The 23,016-nt window shown below is 51.1% G+C and overlaps 1 protein-coding gene across 8 annotated transcripts in view; it reads left to right on the plus strand.

Annotated features, from left to right (window-relative positions):
- arhgef12b (Rho guanine nucleotide exchange factor 12b) overlaps window positions 1-23,016 on the plus strand; it is an 86,625-nt gene that overhangs the window by 30,427 nt on the left and 33,182 nt on the right. For 3 of the 8 annotated variants that reach the window (XM_088620145.1, XM_088620142.1, XM_088620143.1), the window contains exons 2-7: window positions 11,062-11,085; window positions 12,483-12,574; window positions 16,630-16,686; window positions 19,244-19,342; window positions 22,082-22,131; window positions 22,644-22,701. In XM_088620145.1, coding sequence (XP_088476271.1) covers window positions 11,062-11,085; window positions 12,483-12,574; window positions 16,630-16,686; window positions 19,244-19,342; window positions 22,082-22,131; window positions 22,644-22,701 — 380 coding nt within the window. Of the gene's footprint in view, window positions 1-11,061; window positions 11,086-12,457; window positions 12,575-16,629; window positions 16,687-19,243; window positions 19,343-22,081; window positions 22,132-22,643; window positions 22,702-23,016 lie in introns of all 8 variants that reach the window. The other 5 variants (XM_088620147.1, XM_088620144.1, XM_088620146.1 and 2 more) reach the window with 4 other exon arrangements.

Genomic DNA, 23,016 nt, shown 5'->3' on the forward strand with positions numbered 1-23,016 from the left:
TTTCCTGCAGACTTCCGCGTTACCAGCATGCCTTTGTTTTTAACCCGGAAAACTGCAGCGGGAGAGAAGGAGACCGCGGAGCTCCTGCAGCAGCAGCGCCTGCCTTCCCAGGGTGTCCTGTGAAAGCAGCTCGTATCGGAGATCGCTCTGATCTCGGATCCTGTGACCTAGATTCGAGCGCTGAGACTCGCTCATTTGTGTGTGCGTGCGCACGCGCGTTCACGACAGCAGCTCACTTCTGTGGTTATTTGATTATGGTTTTCAGGGATGTCATGCAAATAATGTGGTGGGGGATGAATAATAGATTTTTCCTCTCTGCTGCTCGTGCACGCACGCGCCCGCTCGTGTCTCCTGGCTCTCGGCTGCTGCTCTGTGTTGAACTCGGCCTGCTGTGGACTGGCTTGTCCATCTGCGCAGGCAATCTGCTACTCGCTGGTCACACACGGAGCGGGCACGCTGGTGGGGGGGTGAGGACGGGCTCCAGGTCCTGCTCCGCTCGTGACGCGGGTGCAGAAAAGGCCCACGACGGGTTTAACTCGTGCGAAGTCGTGCCCCGAGCCTGCCCGTGCGGGTTATCGTTTCAGGCCGGTCCCTCTCAGTGCAGTGAGGCGCGAGGCACTTGCATGACTGTGGACCCCGGGGTTGTCCCCTTTCTCCTCGGCAGTGGCCTTGGCTGTCAGAGTAACGTCCAGGACGCTCGTTCAGAGTCACGCTTGAGTGGGGGCCGGCTCATTTGTGAAACAAGCGCTCTCCCGATCCCGAGTGCACGTGTGCCCTCCCTCCTGCGCTGCAGTGTTGTGTCCAGTGAAGGGCCGGTGTGCCCTGCCCCGCGCCCTCGTGTCCAGTGTCAAAGCATCTGCTCAAATCCCCCCGGGGTGGGGTGTACTGGGGTTAGGGGTTGGGCTTACCAGTCCCCCCCCACCCCTTACAATACTAAAACGCAAAGTGACAAATTAGCGTGAAGTAATGTTCGATTCCGAGTCCCGGCAGCAAGGCAGAAAGGGAGAGGAGCCCAGGGTTTTGCTTCTGGGAGAAACCAGGCAGAAAGACACTTGATCAGAGCTGTCAGGACAGCAGGCCGCATTACCAGAAACTGGTTAAAGACGACGAGCAGTCCCTGTGCTCAAGTGTGGCAGGACTCTCTGATGCAGCAAATTACCTGCAGAATTTGAAATTAAGGACATATTTGTAAAAAGGAGGTCAAAATGGGAAAGATGTGTAGAGACACTTTCTATTTGATGCAATAGGAATGAAGATGCCATTAGAAACCGTATGCAAAGGACTGAAACACTTCATGTGGTTTTCTATACACCCCATTTTTTTGTATTTTGAGTCTGTTTCTTCTTTTTGTGTGTGTGTGTGTAAAAAGCAATCCACATAACGGCAGGAGTGTGAGAAAAGAAAAGGGAAAGTCTGTCCTGCAGGCTGGAGTCCGTCCACCCATTCCAAAGAGCTCCTCTGCCACTGCCCTCCCTCCCTGCAGGAGATCACGGGCCCTGAGAAGGATAATGATCCTCACACTTATATAGCGCTTTTCTGAATGTATCCACCCCACTCAGGGTGCTTTGCAGGTAATGGGGATCCCCTCCACCACCACCAGTGTGCAGCACCAGTACTCTGACCACACACCGGCTCTCACTGGGGAGGAGAACCACTTCAGAGACTATTAGGAGGCCATGATTAGTAAAGGCCAGGGGGAAATGTGGCCGGGATACTGGGGTAACACCCCTACTCTTTTCGAGAACCATAAGGAGTCAAAACCTTGGTTTTATGTCTTATTCGAAGGACGGCGCCCTTTTTACGGTATGATTTCCCCGTCACTATACTGGGGCATTAGGACCCACACAGACCACAGGGTGAGCGCCCCCTGCTGGCCCCACTAACACCTCTTCATGCAGCAACCTTAGCTTTCCCAGGAGTCTCCCTTCCAGGTAGTGACCAGGCTCACACCTGCTGAGCTGCAGGGAGCTGTCGGTCGTGATTTGCAGCTTGTTATAGCTGCTGGCAAGAAGAATCCTTCACGTGTCAGTGGGGAAGGGGGGAGGGGGGATTCTAAAGACTTTATTCCCCAGCCTTTTCCATTAAACAAGATAGTTAAAAAGAACAGCTTCAAACATGCAGAGATGATCAGAAATCCATGGACAGGAGGAGCCGGTGAGCATGTTCTAGCAGAGAGAACCATATCAATTATTGGAAGAGACAGGAACAAAGCCTGAGCTGGTCAGTACAGTGAAGTGTGTCTCTGTGAGCTCTGAGCTGGTCAGTACAGTGAAGTCTGGGTCTGTGAGCTCTGAGCTGGTCAGTACGGTGAAGTCTGGGTCTGTGAGCTCTGAGCTGACCAGTACAGTGAAGTCTGGGTCTGTGAGCTCTGAGCTGGTCAGTACAGTGAAGTCTGGGTCTGTGAGCTCTGAGCTGGTCAGTACGGTGAAGTCTGGGTCTGTGAGCTCTGAGCTGGTCAGTACAGTGAAGTCTGGCTCTGTGAGCTCTGAGCTGGTCAGTACAGTGAGCTCTGAGCTGGTCAGTACGGTGAAGTGTGTCTCTGTGAGCTCTGAGCTGGTCAGTACAGTGAAGTCTGGCTCTGTGAGCTCTGAGCTGGTCAGTACAGTGAAGTCTGGCTCTGTGAGCTCTGAGCTGGTCAGTACGGTGAAGTCTGGCTCTGTGAGCTCTGAGCTGGTCAGTACAGTGAGCTCTGAGCTGGTCAGTACGGTGAAGTGTGTCTCTGTGAGCTCTGAGCTGACCAGTACAGTGAAGTCTGGGTCTGTGAGCTCTGAGCTGGTCAGTACGGTGAAGTCTGGGTCTGTGAGCTCTGAGCTGGTCAGTACAGTGAAGTCTGGCTCTGTGAGCTCTGAGCTGGTCAGTACAGTGAGCTCTGAGCTGGTCAGTACGGTGAAGTGTGTCTCTGTGAGCTCTGAGCTGGTCAGTACAGTGAAGTCTGGCTCTGTGAGCTCTGAGCTGGTCAGTACAGTGAAGTCTGGCTCTGTGAGCTCTGAGCTGGTCAGTACAGTGAGCTCTGAGCTGGTCAGTACGGTGAAGTGTGTCTCTGTGAGCTCTGAGCTGACCAGTACAGTGAAGTCTGGGTCTGTGAGCTCTGAGCTGGTCAGTACAGTGAAGTCTGGGTCTGTGAGCTCTGAGCTGGTCAGTACAGTGAAGTGTGTCTCTGTGAGCTCTGAGCTGACCAGTACAGTGAAGTCTGGGTCTGTGAGCTCTGAGCTGGTCAGTACAGTGAAGTCTGGGTCTGTGAGCTCTGAGCTGGTCAGTACAGTGAAGTCTGGGTCTGTGAGCTCTGAGCTGGTCAGTACAGTGAAGTCTGGCTCTGTGAGCTCTGAGCTGGTCAGTACAGTGAAGTCTGGGTCTGTGAGCTCTGAGCTGGTCAGTACAGTGAAGTCTGGGTCTGTGAGCTCTGAGCTGGTCAGTACGGTGAAGTCTGTCTCTGTGAGCTCTGAGCTGGTCAGTACGGTGAAGTCTGGCTCTGTGAGCTCTGAGCTGACCAGTACAGTGAAGTCTGGGTCTGTGAGCTCTGAGCTGGTCAGTACAGTGAAGTCTGGCTCTGAGCTCTGAGCTGGTCAGTACAGTGAAGTGTGTCTCTGTGAGCTCTGAGCTGACCAGTACAGTGAAGTCTGGCTCTGTGAGCTCTGAGCTGACCAGTACAGTGAAGTCTGGGTCTGTGAGCTCTGAGCTGGTCAGTACAGTGAAGTCTGGGTCTGTGAGCTCTGAGCTGGTCAGTACAGTGAAGTCTGGGTCTGTGAGCTCTGAGCTGGTCAGTACAGTGAAGTCTGGGTCTGTGAGCTCTGAGCTGGTCAGTACAGTGAAGTCTGGCTCTGAGCTCTGAGGTGGTCAGTACGGTGAAGTGTGTCTCTGTGAGCTCTGAGCTGGTCAGTACAGTGAAGTCTGGCTCTGTGAGCTCTGAGCTGGTCAGTACAGTGAAGTGTGTCTCTGTGAGCTCTGAGCTGGTCAGTACAGTGAAGTCTGGGTCTGTGAGCTCTGAGCTGGTCAGTACGGTGAAGTCTGGCTTATAAAATCTATCTATATTTTAGGTATATTTGACTTTAAAATGTATTTTTTTATTTCAGTAACATTTTAACATAAGCATTGACAAATGAGCTGAACCGCTGATCATCCCGAGAGTCGGCCCTCGCCTCCTGCCCCGCTGCGGAGGCGGTGTGGAGCGGAGAGCCCGGCTGACGGAGCCCTGGGCTGGGCTCGCGCGCCCTCGCTCCTCCGCGTCTCCTGCCAGCCCCCTGTTCGCCGCAGGCCTGAGCACACGAGCCAGCAGGGCGGAACAGCAGCGCTGGCACGTGGTGGCATGTTCATTCTGCAGCAATAATGATCAGTAACTGTTTCATATAGCACCATTACAGCAGAACAACAACAAACAAATACACAAGATATGTGCAATGAAAATACACAATGAGAGGAGACCGTAGATGGGGGTACGGAATACAGCAGGAGCAAAGGGGTAAAGAAAAACCAGTCAAATACAGGCTCTTCTAAATTAATAATCATAATTGCTTACCCTTATACCTGTATAGCACTTTTCTCCACTCCACTCAAAGCGCTTCACAGGTAATGGGGATCCCCTCCATCTCCACCAGTGTGAATTATCCACCTGGATGATGTGACAGCAGCCATACTGCCCAGTACTCACACCACACACCAGCTCTCAGTGGGGAGGAGAACAGAGTAATGAAGCCAATTCATAGAGGGGGATTATTAGGAGGCCATGATCGATAAGGGCTAATGGGGAAATTTGGCCAGGACGCCGGGGTTACACCCCAACTCTTTTTATCTAGAAACACCCTGGGGTTTTTTTTTGTTATTTCAGAGAGCCAGGACCTCGGTTTTATGTCTCATCCAAAGGACGGTGCTTGTTTACAGTATAGTGTCCCCATCACTATACTGGGGCATTAGGACCCACATGGACCACAGGGTGAGCGCCCCCTGCTGGCCCCACTAACACCTCTTCCAGCAGCAACCTTAGTTTTTCCCAGGAGTCTCCCATCCAGGTACTGACCTGGCTCACACCTGCTGAGCTCCAGGGGGTTGTCAGTGGTGAGTTGCAGGGTGATGTGGCTGCTGGCTTAAGAAGAAGGTTCACCTATGAGTGTAGACAGGCTTGGGGGACAGACAGGAGACCAGACTTAGAAGAGCGGAGGTTGCGAGGTGGGGAGTAGGATGATAGTAGCTGTGGTGCAAAGCCATGCAGAGCCTTATAGATGAGCATGCGGATTTTGAAGTCGACATGAAACCCGACAGGAAGCCGGTGCAAGGACTCCAGCAGAGGAGTAAAGTGATCACTAGAACTGGTCTGGCTGCCGAATTTTGCAGAATACTTGAATTTGTTCAATGTGGATTTAGCATCCCCAGCAGGTAGAGCATTACAGTAGTCAAATATGTTAATCAGCTTTTCAGTAACAGCGATAACATAGGACGTAGTCTAGTGATATTTTTCAAGTGAAAGAATTATGGTTTGACTATGTTGCACTTGTGGGTTGAAAGTTAAGCCTGAATCAAATATCATCCCCAAGTTTTTTAATGTTCTGGACTGCCACACTGGCTAATTGATCCTGGCCTTCGGCACTTATTCAGCACATATATCCCGGACTGGCATGCTGGCGTATATATCCTGGCATTCGGTACTATATTCAAGACTGGCATGCAATGGCTTTTTCATTCTGGCATTTGGCAGATATCTTAGATTGATCATGCTTGGCTCTTCAGACATTCAGTGTTGCAAGATGAAAAAAGGAAAAAAGCAACTCACCAAAACATGTCTGCGATGCTTTAGACTATCCTTGGCTCCTGTCTGTGTTGTACAGGTGTGTGTAAGGATGTTCTCTTTGTCTTTGTTTACTCTTCATTATCACAGGGTTTGGCAAGATTAGAAGCTCTTGGGTTAGAAGGCAGGTTGCTGGTTCTTTCACAAATGCACAAAGGAAGGTTTTTGTGATTGACAAAAAAGGCGTGTACATTGCATATGCCCTGTGTAGACCGGGATACACTTGTGTTTGCTAAGAACTAGACATTTCCCAATTTGAGGAAGTAATTAGGACAAAACAGTCCCGATTCCAGGGCCGCACGCTGGCGATTCTGACGATATTCTGACGATGACAGAAGCTGAATGCCCAGGGAGAGGCGCGGGCGAACTCTGTGACCAACACAAATTAATTTACTGTTAACAGTGGTTTGTTGGGGCCTTGGGCTCAGATATAGGCCCGGGGTGCTGTCCCTGGAGTTTGTACGTTCTTCCTGTGCTCACGTGGGTCTCCTGCAGGTGCCCCAGTGTCCTCCCCCAGTCTGAAGACGCGCTGGTAGATTGATTGACTTCTGGGAATATTGACCCTGGTGGCTGTGTGTGTTCCCTGTGATGGGATAAGGGATTGTGGGACAGCACCGGGCCCGTCCTCCGCTCTGGTGCTCTCGGCTCGCTGGGAGCGTCTCGGTGCCGTTCCTCTGTTTCCTTCCCGGGGTGTCCCTGACCCCGGTCCTGGCCCCTTTATTTTTTGCCGCGAAACAAAGCTTCAATTGAGCAGCCGAGGCCTCCCCCCCGCGCCCCCCCGCTCTCCTGCTCACCCAGCCTCAGCGCTCAGGGCTGACAGTCTCATGCTCTCCAGCGCGTCGGCTTCGCCAGCAGCAGGAACAGAAGCGGCGGCGACCCCCAACCCCCCCTCCCCCTCCCCCTCCCTGCTTGCCCACAGGATCTGCGCTCCGGAGAGCAGGAGGGAGCTCCCTCAAGTCCGTCAGTGTCACCCCGTCCTCCCCTGATCGCTGAGGTCAGAACGTGCTGGAAGTCTGGTCGTCCTGGAGCTCCCGCTGGCACACGGGCTGGCGGGAGGCGGGTGCGGGTCCGCAGAGGTCAGAGGTCAATCTGCTGACCCAGGGATGCGGAAACCTACAAGAGCAGGAACAAGCTGTTCACCTTCAGAGCCTTCAAGCTTTGTGAAACAAAGGAGATCAGACCAGTAATTAGTCCTGGATTAAATAAAAAAAAAAAACCTTGCAGCCAATTACAAATTAGTTTCCCTCAGTGTTAGATGGTGTCTTAAAGAGGGATTTGATTTTCTTTTAATTAATCTTAATTCACATGTGCATGACGTTGCATTAACCCTGATGCAAGGAAACTAGATCCCTATCTAAATGATGTGCGCAATGGAAAGCCGCATCTTTAAAAGATAATCTCGTTCAGCTTTAAAAGTTAGTATTCAACTGTAACACAACCCGTGCAGTGTAATGAGACTGGTTTTGTCCTAACACGTTGGAGGGGTGGACTTGTAGAACTGGGCTGTACTGCTGTGCTGGGAGGGCCCTCCGAGGTCAGATCGTTGTGCTGATGCTCTCTAGGGATTTGAACAAGTCGGGCCTGTTTTTTAATGTCATGTGTCTGTGCTCAGTCATGCCCTGATTATCCTAAGAGCAAGCAGAATGCTCTGCTACAGACCCCACCCCCTGACCCCCTCTGCCTCTCTGTGCCTCCACAGGCCTGTAGGCAGACTCAAGAATAACACCCCTGGGGCACTGCTTAAGAACAGGAAAAAAGACCTCCCTCCCCCCAAAAAATACACTGCATTAGGTGTTCATCCTGCAAATAGCTGCTGCTGCACCCTCTGACAGCTGGGCCGAGCGGCGCGGAGCCGGAGAGGGAATGCAGGTGCTCAGCTCCTCCTCTCACGCGCTGCGAACACAACTGCGGCTTCTTGGAACCCCGTCGCGGGCTGAACTCTGCGGGGTGCTGCTGGACGAAGAAGTGGATGAAGTGGGGTCCCCTCTTTGATGCGAAGCTCTTTGTCATCCTTCGGGATTATAGCCGCTTCCGCCTCCAGAGTCAAAACGTGAAAGCGTAGCTTGGCTTCTCTTTTGAGGATGTGGCAGGACGGTTTTTTGTCTTGTGTCCATTTCTGTCCGAGCTCCTTGAGGAGCGAGTCCTGACTTCCTCTTCGTGGAGACGGTGTCCCCACACATGGAAGGGCAGCTGAGTCTTTGTGCTCGTCCATCCTTGGTACCCCTGGATTGATCCCCCCCAAAATGCAGGATAACATCAGTCCGGCCTAATGACCCCCTCTGTGCGGATTCAAGCCAGCGGGGTGATTTAACTCATGACCCTCCCACCCCAACACCTGAGTTTCAACCTCGCTCTCCAGATGTGATCTGCAGGAGGATGCAGAATTAAAGTGCCATCCAGCTGCAGGATTGTAGGAATCTGGCCTAATGTAGGCCTAAACTCTTGCATAGTTTAGGAATGAGTTAGAGAGGGGGCAAAGATCCCTGCTCTGTAAGATCAATGCAAATAATTGCTATGGCGTTTGAGATTCTTTCTGGAGATGAAGGAATTATAACGGGCTCAGTGCTTACAGTTTCAATTTGAATTTCTTCGTGCTGTTCTGGAGATGTGTGTTTGCTCTGTTACCAGACTCCAGGGGTGCTAAATCCCGAGATGTTTTAGGGGGACTTGGCCAACATGTGAGGGGGATGCAGCCAGATCTGTAGCAGTTTCTCGTCTTCAGCAGGATGCTGTGTCAGCGCGGTGGCACCCCCTCGCATGGGGCCACTTCCTGTCAGGAGGAAGAGGTCTCGGCCCGCAGGCGGTTGAGTGCGGAGAGCCGCGGCGCTATCGGGGCAGCGCACTTGCCCGCCCACCCCCGTCTCGCCCCTCGCTGCAGCTTATCAGCCCGGGTACCCTCATGCTGAGTCACGTGTGCACCGTGGGGCCGAGGGCGCGTGGAGGTGGCGTGCCCTCTCTATGCTGCAGCCTAATCATCATCATCATCATCATCATCATCATCATCCTTACACTTCTGTAGTGGTTTTTTTATACACTCCACTCAAGGCGCTTTACACGTAATGGGGATCCCCTCCACCACCACCAGTGTGCAGCACCAGTACTCGCACCACACAGCAGCTCTCAGTGGGGAGGAGAGCACAGTGATGAAGCCAGTTTAGAGATGGAGATTATTAGGAGGCCATAAAGGGTAAAGGCCATGGGGAAATTTGGCCAGGACGCTGGGGTTACACCCCTACTCTTCTCAAAAAGGGCAGATTTTTATTGACTATGGAGAGTCAGGACCTCATTTTACGTCTCTTCTGGAGGACGACTTTTTTTTTACGGTATAGTGTCCCCATCACTATACTGAAGCGTTGTCCTACACCGACCCCAGGGTGAGCACCCCCTACTGGCCCCACTAACACTTGCAACCTTGGAGTTTTTTTCCCAAGAGGTCTCCCATCCAGGCTCTGGCCAGGCTCACACCTGCTGAGCATCAGGGTTGTCAGTTTTGAGTAAATTTGAAAGCATGGCATTCTCCGCCGGTGCTGAACTATCAAGTCAATATTCGACTTCATGTTGGTGATTATTAGTGTAGTCGGATTAATTAAATGTCAAGCAGGCTTATCAGAAGTCATTAATCCTTTTGTCATTGCTGTCTTTTAGGGAGCCTAGATTAACGTTTCTTTAACGCAGTGCTTTTAGGGTGCTGGGGCAGTCGCTGTCAGACAAAGTCAGCTTTTTTCTTGCACAGTGCAGCACAAAACCTCAATAACCAGCGCCATGTTGAAGACCCACCCCCTCCAAAAATAATTCTTTACAGTTTCATTTCACTTTACACAAATAAGTCTCTTTACAGTGCTCTTTCTTTGTGTCTTTAATCCTTCAGCCTCATCCTTGAGGTTTTCTCTCGGAGTCTTTTCAGCCCGGGACATCTGAAATGTAGCTTCTCTGGAGTCGTGGCTTGTTGGAGCTCGAAGCTGCTGCCTTGGTTTGTTCAACTCCGTTCCATGAGTTCGCTTGGGAATTCGCGCTCATCCGTTTTTAGTGCGTGCACGTTGGTGGTCTCGGGACGTCTGTTGCTGGAGGCAAGATTACTGCTACAAAAGTTCCTTTTTTTTGGTGTTCGATCCAACGTCCCGCAAGTTCTCACACAAAGAACATGTTCAGCATCGTTTTCCTCAAATACTCTTGAACTTCTTTCCACTCTACAAAGTTGGTTTGACTGGATTCCCCAACCCCCCCCGTGGTCACCCCTGTGTAACCCCAGACAGACAACCCCAGTAGGCGAATAATCCCTTCAGGCTGAATTAGCCGTCGGGCTCAGATATCTAGTTCATCTCTGTCTGCTTTGGGGCTGTGCGAGCAGGGCTGACGAGCAGGGAGCAGTGTTTCCCTCGCTCCCTTTCAGATGACGTGGGAGCTCCAGCTCTGCATTAGAGCCGACAGCAGTTACGGTCCTGAGACCAGCGAACCACACTTGAAAGAGTCTCTCAGCGGGACTGAGAGAGGCTCCCACAGCCCCCTCCTCTGCCAACTCTCCACCCCGCCCTGTCCTTCTTCAACATCGGCCTGCAAATTTCACACACTCAGGAAACGGGAGCCCAGCCAGGATCCCTCACAGTTTCCGGGAATCCTTCCCACAATTCAGCAGTGTAGTCAGTGGGCTTGACGTGAGTGCCATTGTTCTGCGGAGCAGGCTATTGTTCAGGGGAAGGAACAGCAACAAAACAAAAGTGACCCGCAAAAAGTCCCCGGCTATTTATAAAAAGCGAAGCTCTCCGCTCGGACTTGGTCGGGACACTGCTCGTTCCTACAGACACTCAAACAAATAAATAGATGCAGGCTTTGTCAAGGGCCTTTTGTTTATTTCATGGCTTTAGTGTTTCATCTCGGTTTGAAAGAAGAATCGCAAGAGACAGCTGTACTTGAACCAGTTTTTAGATTCCTGGTTCAAGTACAGGTGTTGTATCCTTGTGCAAGGAACTTCACTCAAATTACCTCAGGAAAAATGCCCTGCAGCATAAACCCCTCTTCGGGTCTCCAGTGTAAATAGGACGTTGGTTTAAATTGATTTACCAGATTAAATAGAAGTTTATTTACTTACATTTCTGGGTGTATTGAGTCTCACCGAAGTGTCCTGTCCGATCCGATTTCATGAGTCAGGGCAGTTTCCGCACGGCGAGTGGTACCCTCGGTGATTTTAGTCGTGGAGCTCTCAGGAAATGCCTCCGCCGCAGTGAGAAAATCCAACAGGTGGAATTTCCTGCACACCTCCTGATCATCTTCTCTCGTTTGTCTTGCAGGTTTCCCACCAAAAAACCAACCAGGTAAGGACTGTTTTATTGCCTGTTCTGTGGTCTGAGGTAGTGAAATAACCTGACAGCCGCCCGTGATCCCCAGTAACAAGAGAGCGTTCCCACGGGCGCCGAGCACAGCGCGACTGGGCGGACACTTTGTCAAGGAACATGGGGCCTGGTGCCTGATTACGGTATTAAAATAGTCAGCATGGCGACAGCTGTGTCTCACAGCTGCAGCCACATCATTTAGAAGCTGGAGATTGACCCTCCTAGTGCGAGAGGTGGCCGGTTGCCGGAACAGGGAGAACGTGTGTTTGTCCGACAGCCGATGCTTCAAGCTAGATTGCCACGAGAGGTTTTTGGGGACTTGTGGTTTCCGTTCCAGAGGAACCGCGCAGTTCTTAGTGATTGATGGAATAAAGACAGAATAGCTCAGGGACTGCAGCACCAGGCACAGATGAGACCCAGGGGATCTGGGGGCTGACCTGCTGTGAGGTGTCCTGGGGTCATCCATCTAGGTTTGTCCACTTAGGATGTCACATCAGCTTGGCGTTTTTTCCCATAACCTTCCCAAAGCAGATGTGCAGCAAGGGAATGAGAGGGTAGAAGCAACACACTTGGCTTCACACAGTGAGCGGAGCGTGCAGCCCCTCTCCCCCTGCAGCAGCCTGATTCCCCGAGTGCTGTTCGGCATCGACGAGAGGGAGGAGGGGACTTTTCCAGCTCCCTCTGAACGGAGCTCTTTCACTTCCAGAGTGGAACAGCCGGTGCTGAATCCCAGTGCTGGGAGTGGGAGGGGGGGGGGGAGCCTCACTCAAGGGCCCTTCTGTGTAGAGCCTTTCACGGCTCCGGGTCGGAGGTCACCGCTTAAACGAGCCCCTCTTAAAGCTGTAGAGGACCAAGGAGCCAGTCAGGGGGACAGACACGGGCCTAACCGCAGGGTCGGAGCGCGGAGGCTCTGAGCGGAAGGGGAGAATGCCGGTTTGTTAAGGATTTCTTCAGAAGTCCTAATGACAGAAGCCTTCATGAATAGAGTTCTTGCTTCCTCGTTGGCCCCCCAGTCTCCAGACACATTATATTCTTGCGCAGGAGAAGAATGCCTCTTTATTGTGAAATGGTAACGGCTAGTTATGTATCGTTAGAGGGATTTTGACTCCAGAATTGCAGTCTTTTTTTTTTCTCCTGAAACATTTGCCCCTTTCAAGGAGTGACAGTACCCTGTGTGAGGCTCCTTGCCCCACTGCTGGGGGGTGGAGAGTGGATTCTTCACAGGACTGGGCAGAAGGGTTTGAACTCGAGCTGACGTGACTTGACGCGCAGCCAAGGATATTACGTATCTTTTCCCGAGACTTTTTCCAGGTTCCCTGCTGTTAAACTGCGGCACCTGGTCGCCATGAATCAGCTCTGTCTTCCTCTGTATCTTTCAGGCAATGTAGCATCCACAGCAAGGACCCCCCTCCAGACAAGAAGCACAAGATTGAGAAATCCTCCGTCTCCTCGCATGAGTTTGACCCTACAGGTAATTCCACAGGAGAGAAGTGCCCCACTGCACCAGGTCTAGTTAACATACACTTGCTCTGAAACTGAACATTGTGCATAGGTACCAAGTTAACTTAACACACAGCTGTTTGAGGAGAACGAACAGTGTGCTGTTAAGTGTATGTAGTATGTTTTGCTAAACATGTACATACGCTCCTGAACAGAAAGGCTTTGTGCTGTGTGTGACATGTTTGCTGAACATGCACAAGAGCTGTAGTAGTGATACCTAGGTCTTGAGCTTTAACACTTGTGCTCAAAACGTAGGCTAAAGAGTTGTGCGCTGTGCCTACACTGCGCTAAACGGATGTGCATTATTTCAGACACATCACTCCATTTGGCTCAGGCACCAAATGTCCTCGGCACAGAACATGCTGCTTGTTCTGGGAGACTGCCTGGAATAATTCTGCTGCTTCCTGGTAATTCACAGGAAGAGATTATATTTGGTTGTACACAGAACGCAGGGTTCCACAGAACCGGTGCTGACTGAGAGAAACAGTGATCTGTCAGGGTGTGTTTAGGTTCTGTTTGTAAGATAGGCTGCTAGGGCAAAAGGATCCTATGCAGGACTCAAGACAAGAGAAAGACACTAAGCAGATCCGCTAGGCAAAAACGAAAAACCAGGAGGCAGGTGAGTAGGTCTGAACACGGAGAAACAAGGAGGAAGCAACAATCCAAAAACACTAGGCGAAATCGAATCCAGGAAGCAGGCGAGTAGGTCAGAACACGAAGTACAAACGAGGAAGCAGCAATCCAAATCACAAAGCGAAACCGAAAACGAGAAGCAGGCTAGGAGATCGAAAAGCAAGAGATAAACGCGCACTAGGGAGCTCGAAGAGAATCCGCAATAGTGAGCGGGGAAGTGAGGAAAAAGGGGAACTAAAATAGAGACGGGAGAGAAAGGTGATTGGCGTTTACTTGCGGCGTGAGCTTGTTTTACAGGGTGTGCGCGTGGGAATGCAAGAAGGAAGAGAGGGGCGAGTGGAATGCGGAACACTGTTGCTGGCTTAACTCACGGTGAATTCACTTTGTATGTAGAGCTCCTAGATTGACGCTCTGACGAGCAGAAAGCATAAGACTGATCCTTATCGCCATCATAAGACCCAGGGGGATGTGAAACAGACGTGGGGATGTTCGTCCTGCCAGCACACTGTTTGTGTATAACTAGAAATTCTCAGCGTCAGGATAGCAGAAATCCCGCTTTGCGTTTTCCCTTCTACTTCCAAAACTTATCAAAGGACAAAAACAAGTCCAAGTTGTCTGAAGAATCCCTCGTCAGATGCTGTCCAAGCTGTCAGCTTAGGCTGGGGTTATCCTCTCTAATCTCAGCCTGTCTTGGTTTGCCGTCCCAGAGTCTTTTGAAGACCCAGGGTTTCTGAAGCTGAAAGCATTTCCGATTTTTCGGGGCAGGGCCGACAGCAGCCTTAGTTTTGTTTCAGAAGAGGTTGGGTTCAAAACACTTCCGGGTTTCGCTTTGAGAGGATTGATCCAAAGATCCGCGTAAGGAGTGGGAAAGGAGTCGAAACCATTCCATTGGTTTTCCCACATGGATCTCATTGCGGGATGAGAGCGCAGAGTGAAGCACTTCTGCTTTTCTAACCATAAAAACCTTGACATTCTAGAGAACTTTTGGGATTAAGATACACTGTCAGTGTGTTTGGAATTGTTTTTGTTGCTGTTGACATCTGACAGACAAGTTTCAGTGGGAGTTGGAGAGAGAGCACTGTGTTGTAGTTGGGTGGTGGTAATAATAATAATAATTGCTTACACTTATATAGCGCTTTTCTGGACACTTCACTCAAAGCGCTTTACAGGTAATGGGGACTCCTCTCCACCACCACCAGTTTGCAGCCCCACCTGGATGATGCGACGGCAGCCATAGTGAGCCAGAACGCTCCCCACACAGAGTGGAGGAGGAGAGCAGAGTGATGAAGCCAATTCATAGATGGGGATTATTAGGAGGCCATGATTGGTAAGGGCCAATAGGAAATTTGGCCAGGACGCTGGGGTTACACCCCTACTCTTTTTGAGAAACGTCATGGGATTTTTAGTAACCACAGCGAGTCGGGACCTCTATTTTACATCTCATCCAAAGGATGGCACCCTTTTACAGTACAGTGTCCCTGTCACTATACTGGGGCATTAGGACCCACATAGATCGGAGGGTGAGTGCCCCCTGCTGGCCCCACTAACACCTCTTCCAGCAGCAGCCTTAGTTTTTCCCAGGAGTCTCCCATCCAGGTACTGGCCAGGCTCACACCTGCTGAGCTTCAGGGGGTTGCCAGTTGTGAGTTGCAGGGTGATAGAGCTGCTGGCCGTAGACGGGCCAAGTCTGGCCTGAGTATCGTCTTGAGAGCGCCGCTCTGCTGGGCTGTGGTTTTGCAGTGCTGTTGCGAACCCAAGTGGGCACAGGAGTGTATTTTATAGGTGTGGTCAGGGATGCAACAAAAGTCCTTTCCTTTCTTTTTTCTGCAAATTCAGATTTAGGTGCCAAGTTAGTTATTGCAGGAGGCACAACCTAAGTGCTAGAGCAAAGATTTATTTTTGAGTGAAAAGCATATAAACACACCCAGTAAAATAAACTTTTAAAAAAGATATTTAGATAACTGGTGTTTTGGTAAAGGGGAAGAATGTCTAATGTAGAACAAATGAGAATGTATATACCTTAACGTATGGCTTTGTTAGCTATTATGTTATGGAACATCAGCATTTCAGACGGTTTCAACTAGAGCTTGTATTGAATCAAGAATTAGCAAGCTGTGATCATTTGTTTCTTGAATGTTGTTGCCTTGCAATTATTCTGATTTATTGTGGCCCTAAAGGTATAAGTGAGTGTCACTCGGATTCAGATTTAAATCCGACACTTGTCATATTGTTGATCCTCCAAAAATGAAGACAAAAATGTTCACGGGGTTTGGGGATGGTTGTTGGCGAACTAGGAGGGCATGTTTTCACACAGGAATCTGGTTTTCTCAGGAGGCCATGTAGTGATGTTGTGATATTGAGTGTCCTTTACTGAGCAGTGTCCAGCCCCGTGCTGAAGCCAAGCCAGAGGGGCTGGCCCAAGTCACCCAGCTCCTCCCTGTCCCAGCTCTGCTCAAGCGGGCCGCTGGGTCTGGCGCTGCTCGGCGGTCACACGCATGGCACTGTGCTTCTCCTCCTCTCCAGCTTCCTCTTGTCCAAGTCTCCTCCCTGCCTTCTTGCATGCTGCATGGTTTTTTCACAGGCAGAGCCTCAGGAGTCCCACCCTCATTCCTTTCCATCATTTTCTGAACAGATCGCGTTGATTTCTCAGGAGTGCGAGCGATCTCGCGCCCTGCGCCCAGTCCTGCAGCTCCTGTCCGTCCTCTTGCCTGGGGGCTTCATCAGGCCAAACCCTGGCGTCTGTGCTCCATGTGAACCAGCCCTCCCCAGATGTGCTAAAGTAGTATATCACAGTAAATGGCTGTTAAAGAGTAGTATACTGCTGCTGTTTTCACATGCAGCCTTGAGTATCAGGGAAGAGCAATACTTTGAGACAGGTTATTTAATCAGAGGTATTCCACTCCCTAAGGAGAAAAAAAAGGCTTTTTCAGTACAGCTTTTTTCACCAATCCAAACTTTTTTCTTTACTTCCTTGCTCATCGTGGATACTTGGGGATAACCTGGCTACCTGATGTTGTTTAAGTGATGTCGGGAGGAGCCTGCAGAAAACGGGGTCCCCTTGATCCCGGCGCGGCGGCGAGGGGACTCTCAGAGGAGTTCGTATGGCCACGGCAGAGTTGTTGTTTCTGCCATGAAGTGCGTTAAAAAAAAAAAGCTTCAAGGCCTGGCAGTGGAGCACAGAGCTTCCCCTGGAGCGGCGGAGCGATTCCGAGGGCTGGCGCCGGGACGCGGGTTCGCCGCTGTCCTGCTTTTCCTTGAACATTTTCCATTACAGTTTGGTGTCCGTGTTTTCCCACATCTCTCTCTCTCTCTCTCTCTTCCATGTGTGTGTGTGTTCTGTTGTTGTGTGTGCCGCGCCGCTCGGCTCCCTGCCCCGCCCCGGGCTGCGGTCAGACCTGGTGTCCCGGACGAGCCGGAGCCGTGTGGACGGGGGGAAGCCGGAGCTGTGTGGTAAGCCCCCGGTCTTGGTGTCGCTGCTGCCCCGGCTCTCTGCTTGCACCCCCATCCTCCTCCCCCCGCCATCCCCCCCCCTTCTCCCAGCTCTGAACTGCTCCGTTCAGAGGGGGCTCGGGGCCCTCCGGCTGTGGCCCCCCCCCGTGAGCGCCCCCAGCTTCGTCCGTGCGCCCCGACAAGGTGTGGCGCTGTCCCTCCAGGGGAGCCGGGGGACGCTCAGCGGCCTCAGCTTGGGGGTTGTTTTTTCCGGAGGCGCCTGTCCGTCACAGACGCTGCCAGGGGGTGCTGGCAGTGGGGTTTGTGAGGCGCCATAGGCCGGGACCCTCAGCGTGTCGCCTTCGTGCCAGCAGAATGGCCGGCAGATTTTCTTCCCCCAGTCCAACAGGGCATCATAAGCCCTAAACGTGTGGCGGGGTTTTCTTTCTGAGCAGCCGGCGTCTGAATGCGAAAACGGGGGGGCTTTTCACGGCTAGAGTCTCCCCTGGAAAGCCAGGCTAGAGTCTCCCCTGGAAAACCAGGCTAGAGTCTCCCCTGGAAAGCCAGGCTAGAGTCTCCCCTGGAAAGCCAGCCCGAGGCAGTGGGCTTTGTTTTCACCACAGCGCCCGGGGCTGTTTCAGACCGGGGCTGTTGTCTTGGCAGTGTCTCGTCCAGCATGGGGGTGCCAGGGGGTGTTGTTCGGCCAGAAGCTGGGGCTCTCACTCCTCTCTAAGGTCTGTGATTTAACAGGGACACCTTGAAGGCAGCACGCTGTTTTCGTGGTTTCGCCTCTGCCATGGTGTGAGGAGAGGGAGATTGTTTGAAAGAAAAAAGTTGAAACGCTAGGTCTCCGAGTGCTCGCGAAGGAAGCTGGACTCTTTTTAGCTTTTTAAAACATCAGTCTTGTTCCTCCTTGCTCTGCCCTGTGGGGCGTCGCAGTGGTTTCTGATTTTTTTTTAAAACGATTTTCAGCTAGGTTCTTAACACCTCCCATCATTCAAGAACGATAAGATTAAGCCCACCATGAAAAGAAATAGTTTACAGTATCAAAAAGACATATAAAAATGAAATCTTCACTCTTCAGTTGCCTTCTAGCTCTTGAGTTACATCCGTCCCATCGGCCCAGTGATTTCTGAAGGGATGAGACCCAGCTTCTTTCACAGGGAGTAAATGGAGGGCTCTGGTCTGGGATTCACAGCTCTTATCCCAGGGTCCATAACAGCACACAAGTTTTACAGCATGCTTCAGAATCGGCAGTGACGGGGTGCTGGTGTTGGCTCTTGAGAATCCGTCCTTTCAAATACAGACAGCCCGTTTGTGCGGGGCTGTGTCTGGAACAGGGCTGCTCTCGAGAGTCTGGTGCGCAGGGGGTTGGTTCCGGGGGCCTGTGATTCGTCATGGCTGAGTGTGACATGTGTTTGGCTTCAACGTTTCTGTAAACCTCTTCAAGCGCGGCACAGTAAATAACAGTAAGAAATGAATTGCCCGAGTCTTCAGTCCCAGGCGCGAGCTGTCTGAGCTAGGTGCTTTGCTCAAGGGTACGGCTGCAATGCTGCAGCGGGGATTCGAACCCGCAGCCATGGAGTAACGAGACCAGAGCTGCAATCGCGCTCAACTTCATTCCGTTTCTAAATAAGACGCAACAAAAGCATTTCAGGGGGTGTCCTGTTTAGAATAACGACAGGAATTTAAAAAAAAAAGTACGAGCCCCTGCTTGCGAGATGTTCCACAGTAGCTGCAGTTACAGCCTGCAGTTCAGAAGTGTGGATTCATGGCAGAAGTAAGGGGGAGACCAGCGCCTCTACCTTTCAGCAGGAACCAGCTCTGACTGTCGAAACGCCAGCCGCCATGCTGATGCTCTGCGTTTGGAGAACTGGGCACTGGGGTGGGCTCTGCGTGTGTCACGGGAGGGTTTGCTGTAGCCAGTTCCTAGTCTATTGACTGATGGACCCGCAGTAACCGGTGAGCACCACATAGCGGTTCTTCAGACTGCACAGGCCCATACCTGGATGTACTGCTCAGCTCTCCTGCCGTATAACTGAGCAAGACATCTTGTAGAAAGTGAGGTGAGTAAATTGAAATTGTGCTGTCGGAAGCTGTACATCTGCCTCCTGTTTCTGGGACCCGTAGTAGTGAACAGTAGTGTGCTGCATTGTGGACAGGCTGAAGCTCCTTCCTGTGTCGTGTACCTTCTACATGACAGCTGAGGGAGTGAAAACCATGTGCTGGTGAGTTCTAGGCCAAGGGTTAAAATCAGACCAGTGGATGTTTTTGAAGCTCAAAACCACTGTGGTGGTAAAAACCTTGTTATGCTCATTATATTTTTACTTCAGGGAAAGCCAGTGCTCATTTGATGTAGGAAACATTCACTGCGCATTGCAGGTTTGAACATCTTCTAATTATTTAAAACATGCCTGAGATGTACAGGTTTGACTGTGTAGCATCACCCTTGAAAATATGATACTCCGGTGCTTTAGGGAGAATATGCGGTTCGTCGGCAGGCGTGTGTCATCTCGCTCTAGTTCCTGTAGATCTCTGTCTTCACCTCCTGCGTGTCTGTCTGTTTCTGCGCACACAGGGCTGGTCCAGAGATGTGTGATCATTCAGAGAGACGATAATGGCTTCGGGCTGACCGTGAGCGGAGACAATCCTGTGTTTGTGCAGCTTGTCAAAGAAGGTAACGCTGTCCTGTTGATTTCCAGGGGGTGGGGGGCTCGTTTTCACTTTCACTTCGTTGACTGAGGTGTGACGTGGGCTGGGCCGAGCAATGACCTCTGACCTTCTTCATGTTGGTCTGATGAGCTCTCGCACAGACGCGCCTAACCCTGTCCAACAGCCCACATCATTTCACCCTACTGTCCAGACCAGCGCTCTTCGCCTCTGCGCCTGGAGAGAAACTGCCTCATCTGGTTTTCCTTCTACCTAATCTCTTAATGACTTAACTGAATCAATTATTGCCTTAATTGGTCTTAATCACAGCAGTTTCTGTGAACTGTAACTCTCCAGCACCAGGAGTGAAGATCATTTACATTCTGCCTTTTATGAGTGTATTTTTTAGTGTTTACTCTTGTGTGTTTATTTAAAATACCAGGCTAGTTAATTTAATTTAATTTTGGATCTATCAGTTAATTTTATAGTGTTAAATCTCTGCCTACTGTGGAATTGTACGACTGTGATGACCCTCGTTACTCTCATGGAGATGAGGATGGGCAGACAGTTCTCTTCAGCCTTGAACCCTCAAAGTCTTTGTCAGAAACAACCCAGGGGACATCTGATGAATAACCAGGGAAACACCCACCAGAGGACACAAGGGCTACAGGGAAGTGCATTTACAATGCGAGAATAAGAGGGTGGTGAGAGTGTGGAACAAGCTGCCCAGCCATGCAGGTGAAGCTGATGCCCGGTTTTCTTTCGAGAAATGGCTGGATGAGATCCTCCCATCAGGACAGGAGACACTTCTCTAAGCACGGAGCTGTGGGAGTGTGGACCAAGCTGCCCAGCCACGTTGTTGAAAGTGATAGCCTGTTTTTTTTTTTAAAAAAAAAGGCTGGATGAGATCCTGGGATCCTTTCTCTCCAGATTACCCAAGGGCCTGGACGTGGCGCCTGACCTCTTCTCATTTGTGACCTTTCTCATGTTCACAGCGACGTACAGATGGTTCTGCTCTGATTGGAGCAGGGACGTCGCCACTAGCCCGCGGGCTCTCAGCAAGTGACCGTTCTCTGGGGAGCCCGGAAAGCCCTGGCGGACTCTTCCCGGTCCTGTCCTGGAGTGAATGCACTGCTCCCTGCGAAGTCCTGACCACTGTCGGTCACTGTGACTCAGTTGTGACCCAGGCTCTAGCTGCCATGAAACGACCGGAGTAATATTTTCCTTTCCACAATCTATACAGATATCACCAGCTCAAAGACAGCCTATCAGCGTGAAGTGTGGAAGTGTGTCTGTGCAAACGGGATATACTGCCTGGGGGATTCTGTTGCCCAACCCTTCATGGACATTAAACTGGTGTAGAATCATCATTTATCTTTTAGGTGCTGTTTGCATTTATTTCAAGCTAAATACAGTGCACCAGAGCCACTAGACTGAACTGTGTACAGAGCAGCGCTTTCTTATTATACAATGTAATAATTACTATGGCAACGCTAAAACTGTCTGCTACACTCTGTAATCCAGCAGATGCCAGTGTTTGGAATTTAATCCTATAATAAGACCCTTTTTACTATGAAAGCCCTGTATTTGGGGTTCAGCCCTTGGAAAGATCCTTGTATTTCACCAGGCAGACGGCTTGCATGTGGCGCAGTTTATGTTTCGCACACAGCAAAGGCCCCTTTTATTAAGGCTCATTTGAAGCCAGCAGTGTCCTCGCAGTGAGTTTGCTCAGATGGCCAAGAAGCGGAATATTGTGACTGGAGTGGAAGACGTTAAGGGTAAAAAGAGCCCCCCCCTTCAAAATCCCAGTGGATTGGAGCAGGCCTCCCCCTGCGCAGCCGAAGTTCGCTGGCCTGCCAGGCGACTGTCCCGGCCAAGTCGTCCGTGACGGCGTGGAAGAAGGCTGCTTCCCCGCAAGAGAAGGGCGCGGCCTGGCCCTGCGCGGTGAGCGCCGGTTACAGACCCCTCCTTGCACGGGCACCCCACAAAGCCTCGCCTCTGGTTTCGGCCCGCGGGATTATTTCTGGAGCGATGAGTCAGACTTCAACAGGGTGGGGGGGAAAGAGAGCCAGCGATACCTGAAATGCAGGCTGGGTTTTCCCGTCCTGCTACAAAAACCACTAGCGCGTCCACACCGAATTCCAGGCCCCTCCGGGTGTGCTTCGCACGGGTATCTGCAGGCTCCGGGCCGGTTCGGTCCTGAACCAGTCTGCGATAACCGGGACTCCCGTTTCAATATCGGTTTCCATGGACGGGACACGCAGACCCGACGCTGGATTTCCGTGGCTTGTGGGTTTGAGGAAACCAGCCCGCTCTAGAAAAGAATGACACGATTGTGCTCCACATCGTTGAGCTGAAGAGAACCCGACTGTGTGTGATCAAGGATTTTACTGATGCAAATGATGGAAGATTCCTACAGATCTTTGAAGAGAACGATTGCAAGCTTTTTCCCTGTTATTCAGCTGTAAAAATAGGCCTATGCGAACTTAACCTTAGCTATACCCAGCAGGAATAAAATTTAACGGCACACTTTATCGGTGCTGAGTAATAAATGGATTTATCTTTATTCTTTTGGAACAAGGGAATGCCCTCAGATTTGTTTTTATTTTGTGTCATGAGGGTTGTTTTCTAGTGCAGGTGAAGCTGTTTTCAGGAGCTCGTTTCAAGGGAAAAACAGGCTCGATCACATTGCTAGGTGAGTCTCTGTAGCACAACAGCAGTGCTACAACGGCCTGCAGCAAGGTGTAATTCTCTCTTTCTCCCCTAGATGGAGCTGCGATGCGTGCTGGCGTTCAGACAGGAGACAGAATCATTAAGGTGAGGTCAGGGCTGGGTTCCGGCGCTGCTTGCCCGCTGACGTCGGTACCCTCTCACAGCTGTCTCAATATCCTGTGAGAAAGGCCTTTGTGAGCCAGGCCCTGCTGGCCCGGAGCGAGCCTGTCGGGATGTGGACTGCTCTGCTGCACTTTCAGCCATCAGCACCTCCGTAGCGCGGCTTTTCCTTAAAGGTTCCCCCTCCTGACCCGGGAGGCGACGAGCGATTCGCTCTGCCCCCTGGTGGCGAGACGCGGGACTGCAGATGACGGAGGTCTCTGCAGAGACTGGTTCACGGTTCCCTGCGTGACAACTGTAACGCCCTCCTTGTGGTTTAATATCAGTGTAGTTTCCTTCTAACCTGAGCTACATGTGGCAGAAGCATCACAGCCCCCTCACAGGCCCTCTTCATTGTTTTGCAGGGGTTTTAAGAATTCATTAAAACAAATTCTGCGCCGACTGCAGGTGACGCTTGGTGTTTCGGTTTTGGTAATTGAGGAGCTGTTGTCTTTCAGGTGAATGGGACCCTGGTCACGCATTCGAACCATGTGGAAGTTGTGAAGTTGATCAAATGTAAGTAGCGCAGCCCCGTTTGACTCTGTCCTGCCTGCCCGCCACTCCTTACTGGCCCAACGAGAGGAATAGCCTTATTGATTACTGTAGTATACGCTGCTGAGAGATCAGTGGACTTTAAAACGTTTTAGCATCTAATTGAGAATCATTTCTTTATTCATCGGCTCCCTCGTCCCAACACTCACTTGATCTCTAGCCAGGCAGCTGTACTCAAGTGTCGTTCAGCACTTTAAAACAGATTGAGCTGGACTCAGTGTTTCTCTGATTGATTGATGGCAGTGGTTTCCTCTTGGCACAACAGCCCATTTAATTACG

This window comes from Lepisosteus platostomus, chromosome 25 (genome assembly GCF_059453375.1).
Source record: "Lepisosteus platostomus isolate fLepPlt1 chromosome 25, fLepPlt1.hap1, whole genome shotgun sequence".
In the NCBI taxonomy this organism is placed as follows: Eukaryota; Metazoa; Chordata; class Actinopteri; order Semionotiformes; family Lepisosteidae; genus Lepisosteus; species Lepisosteus platostomus.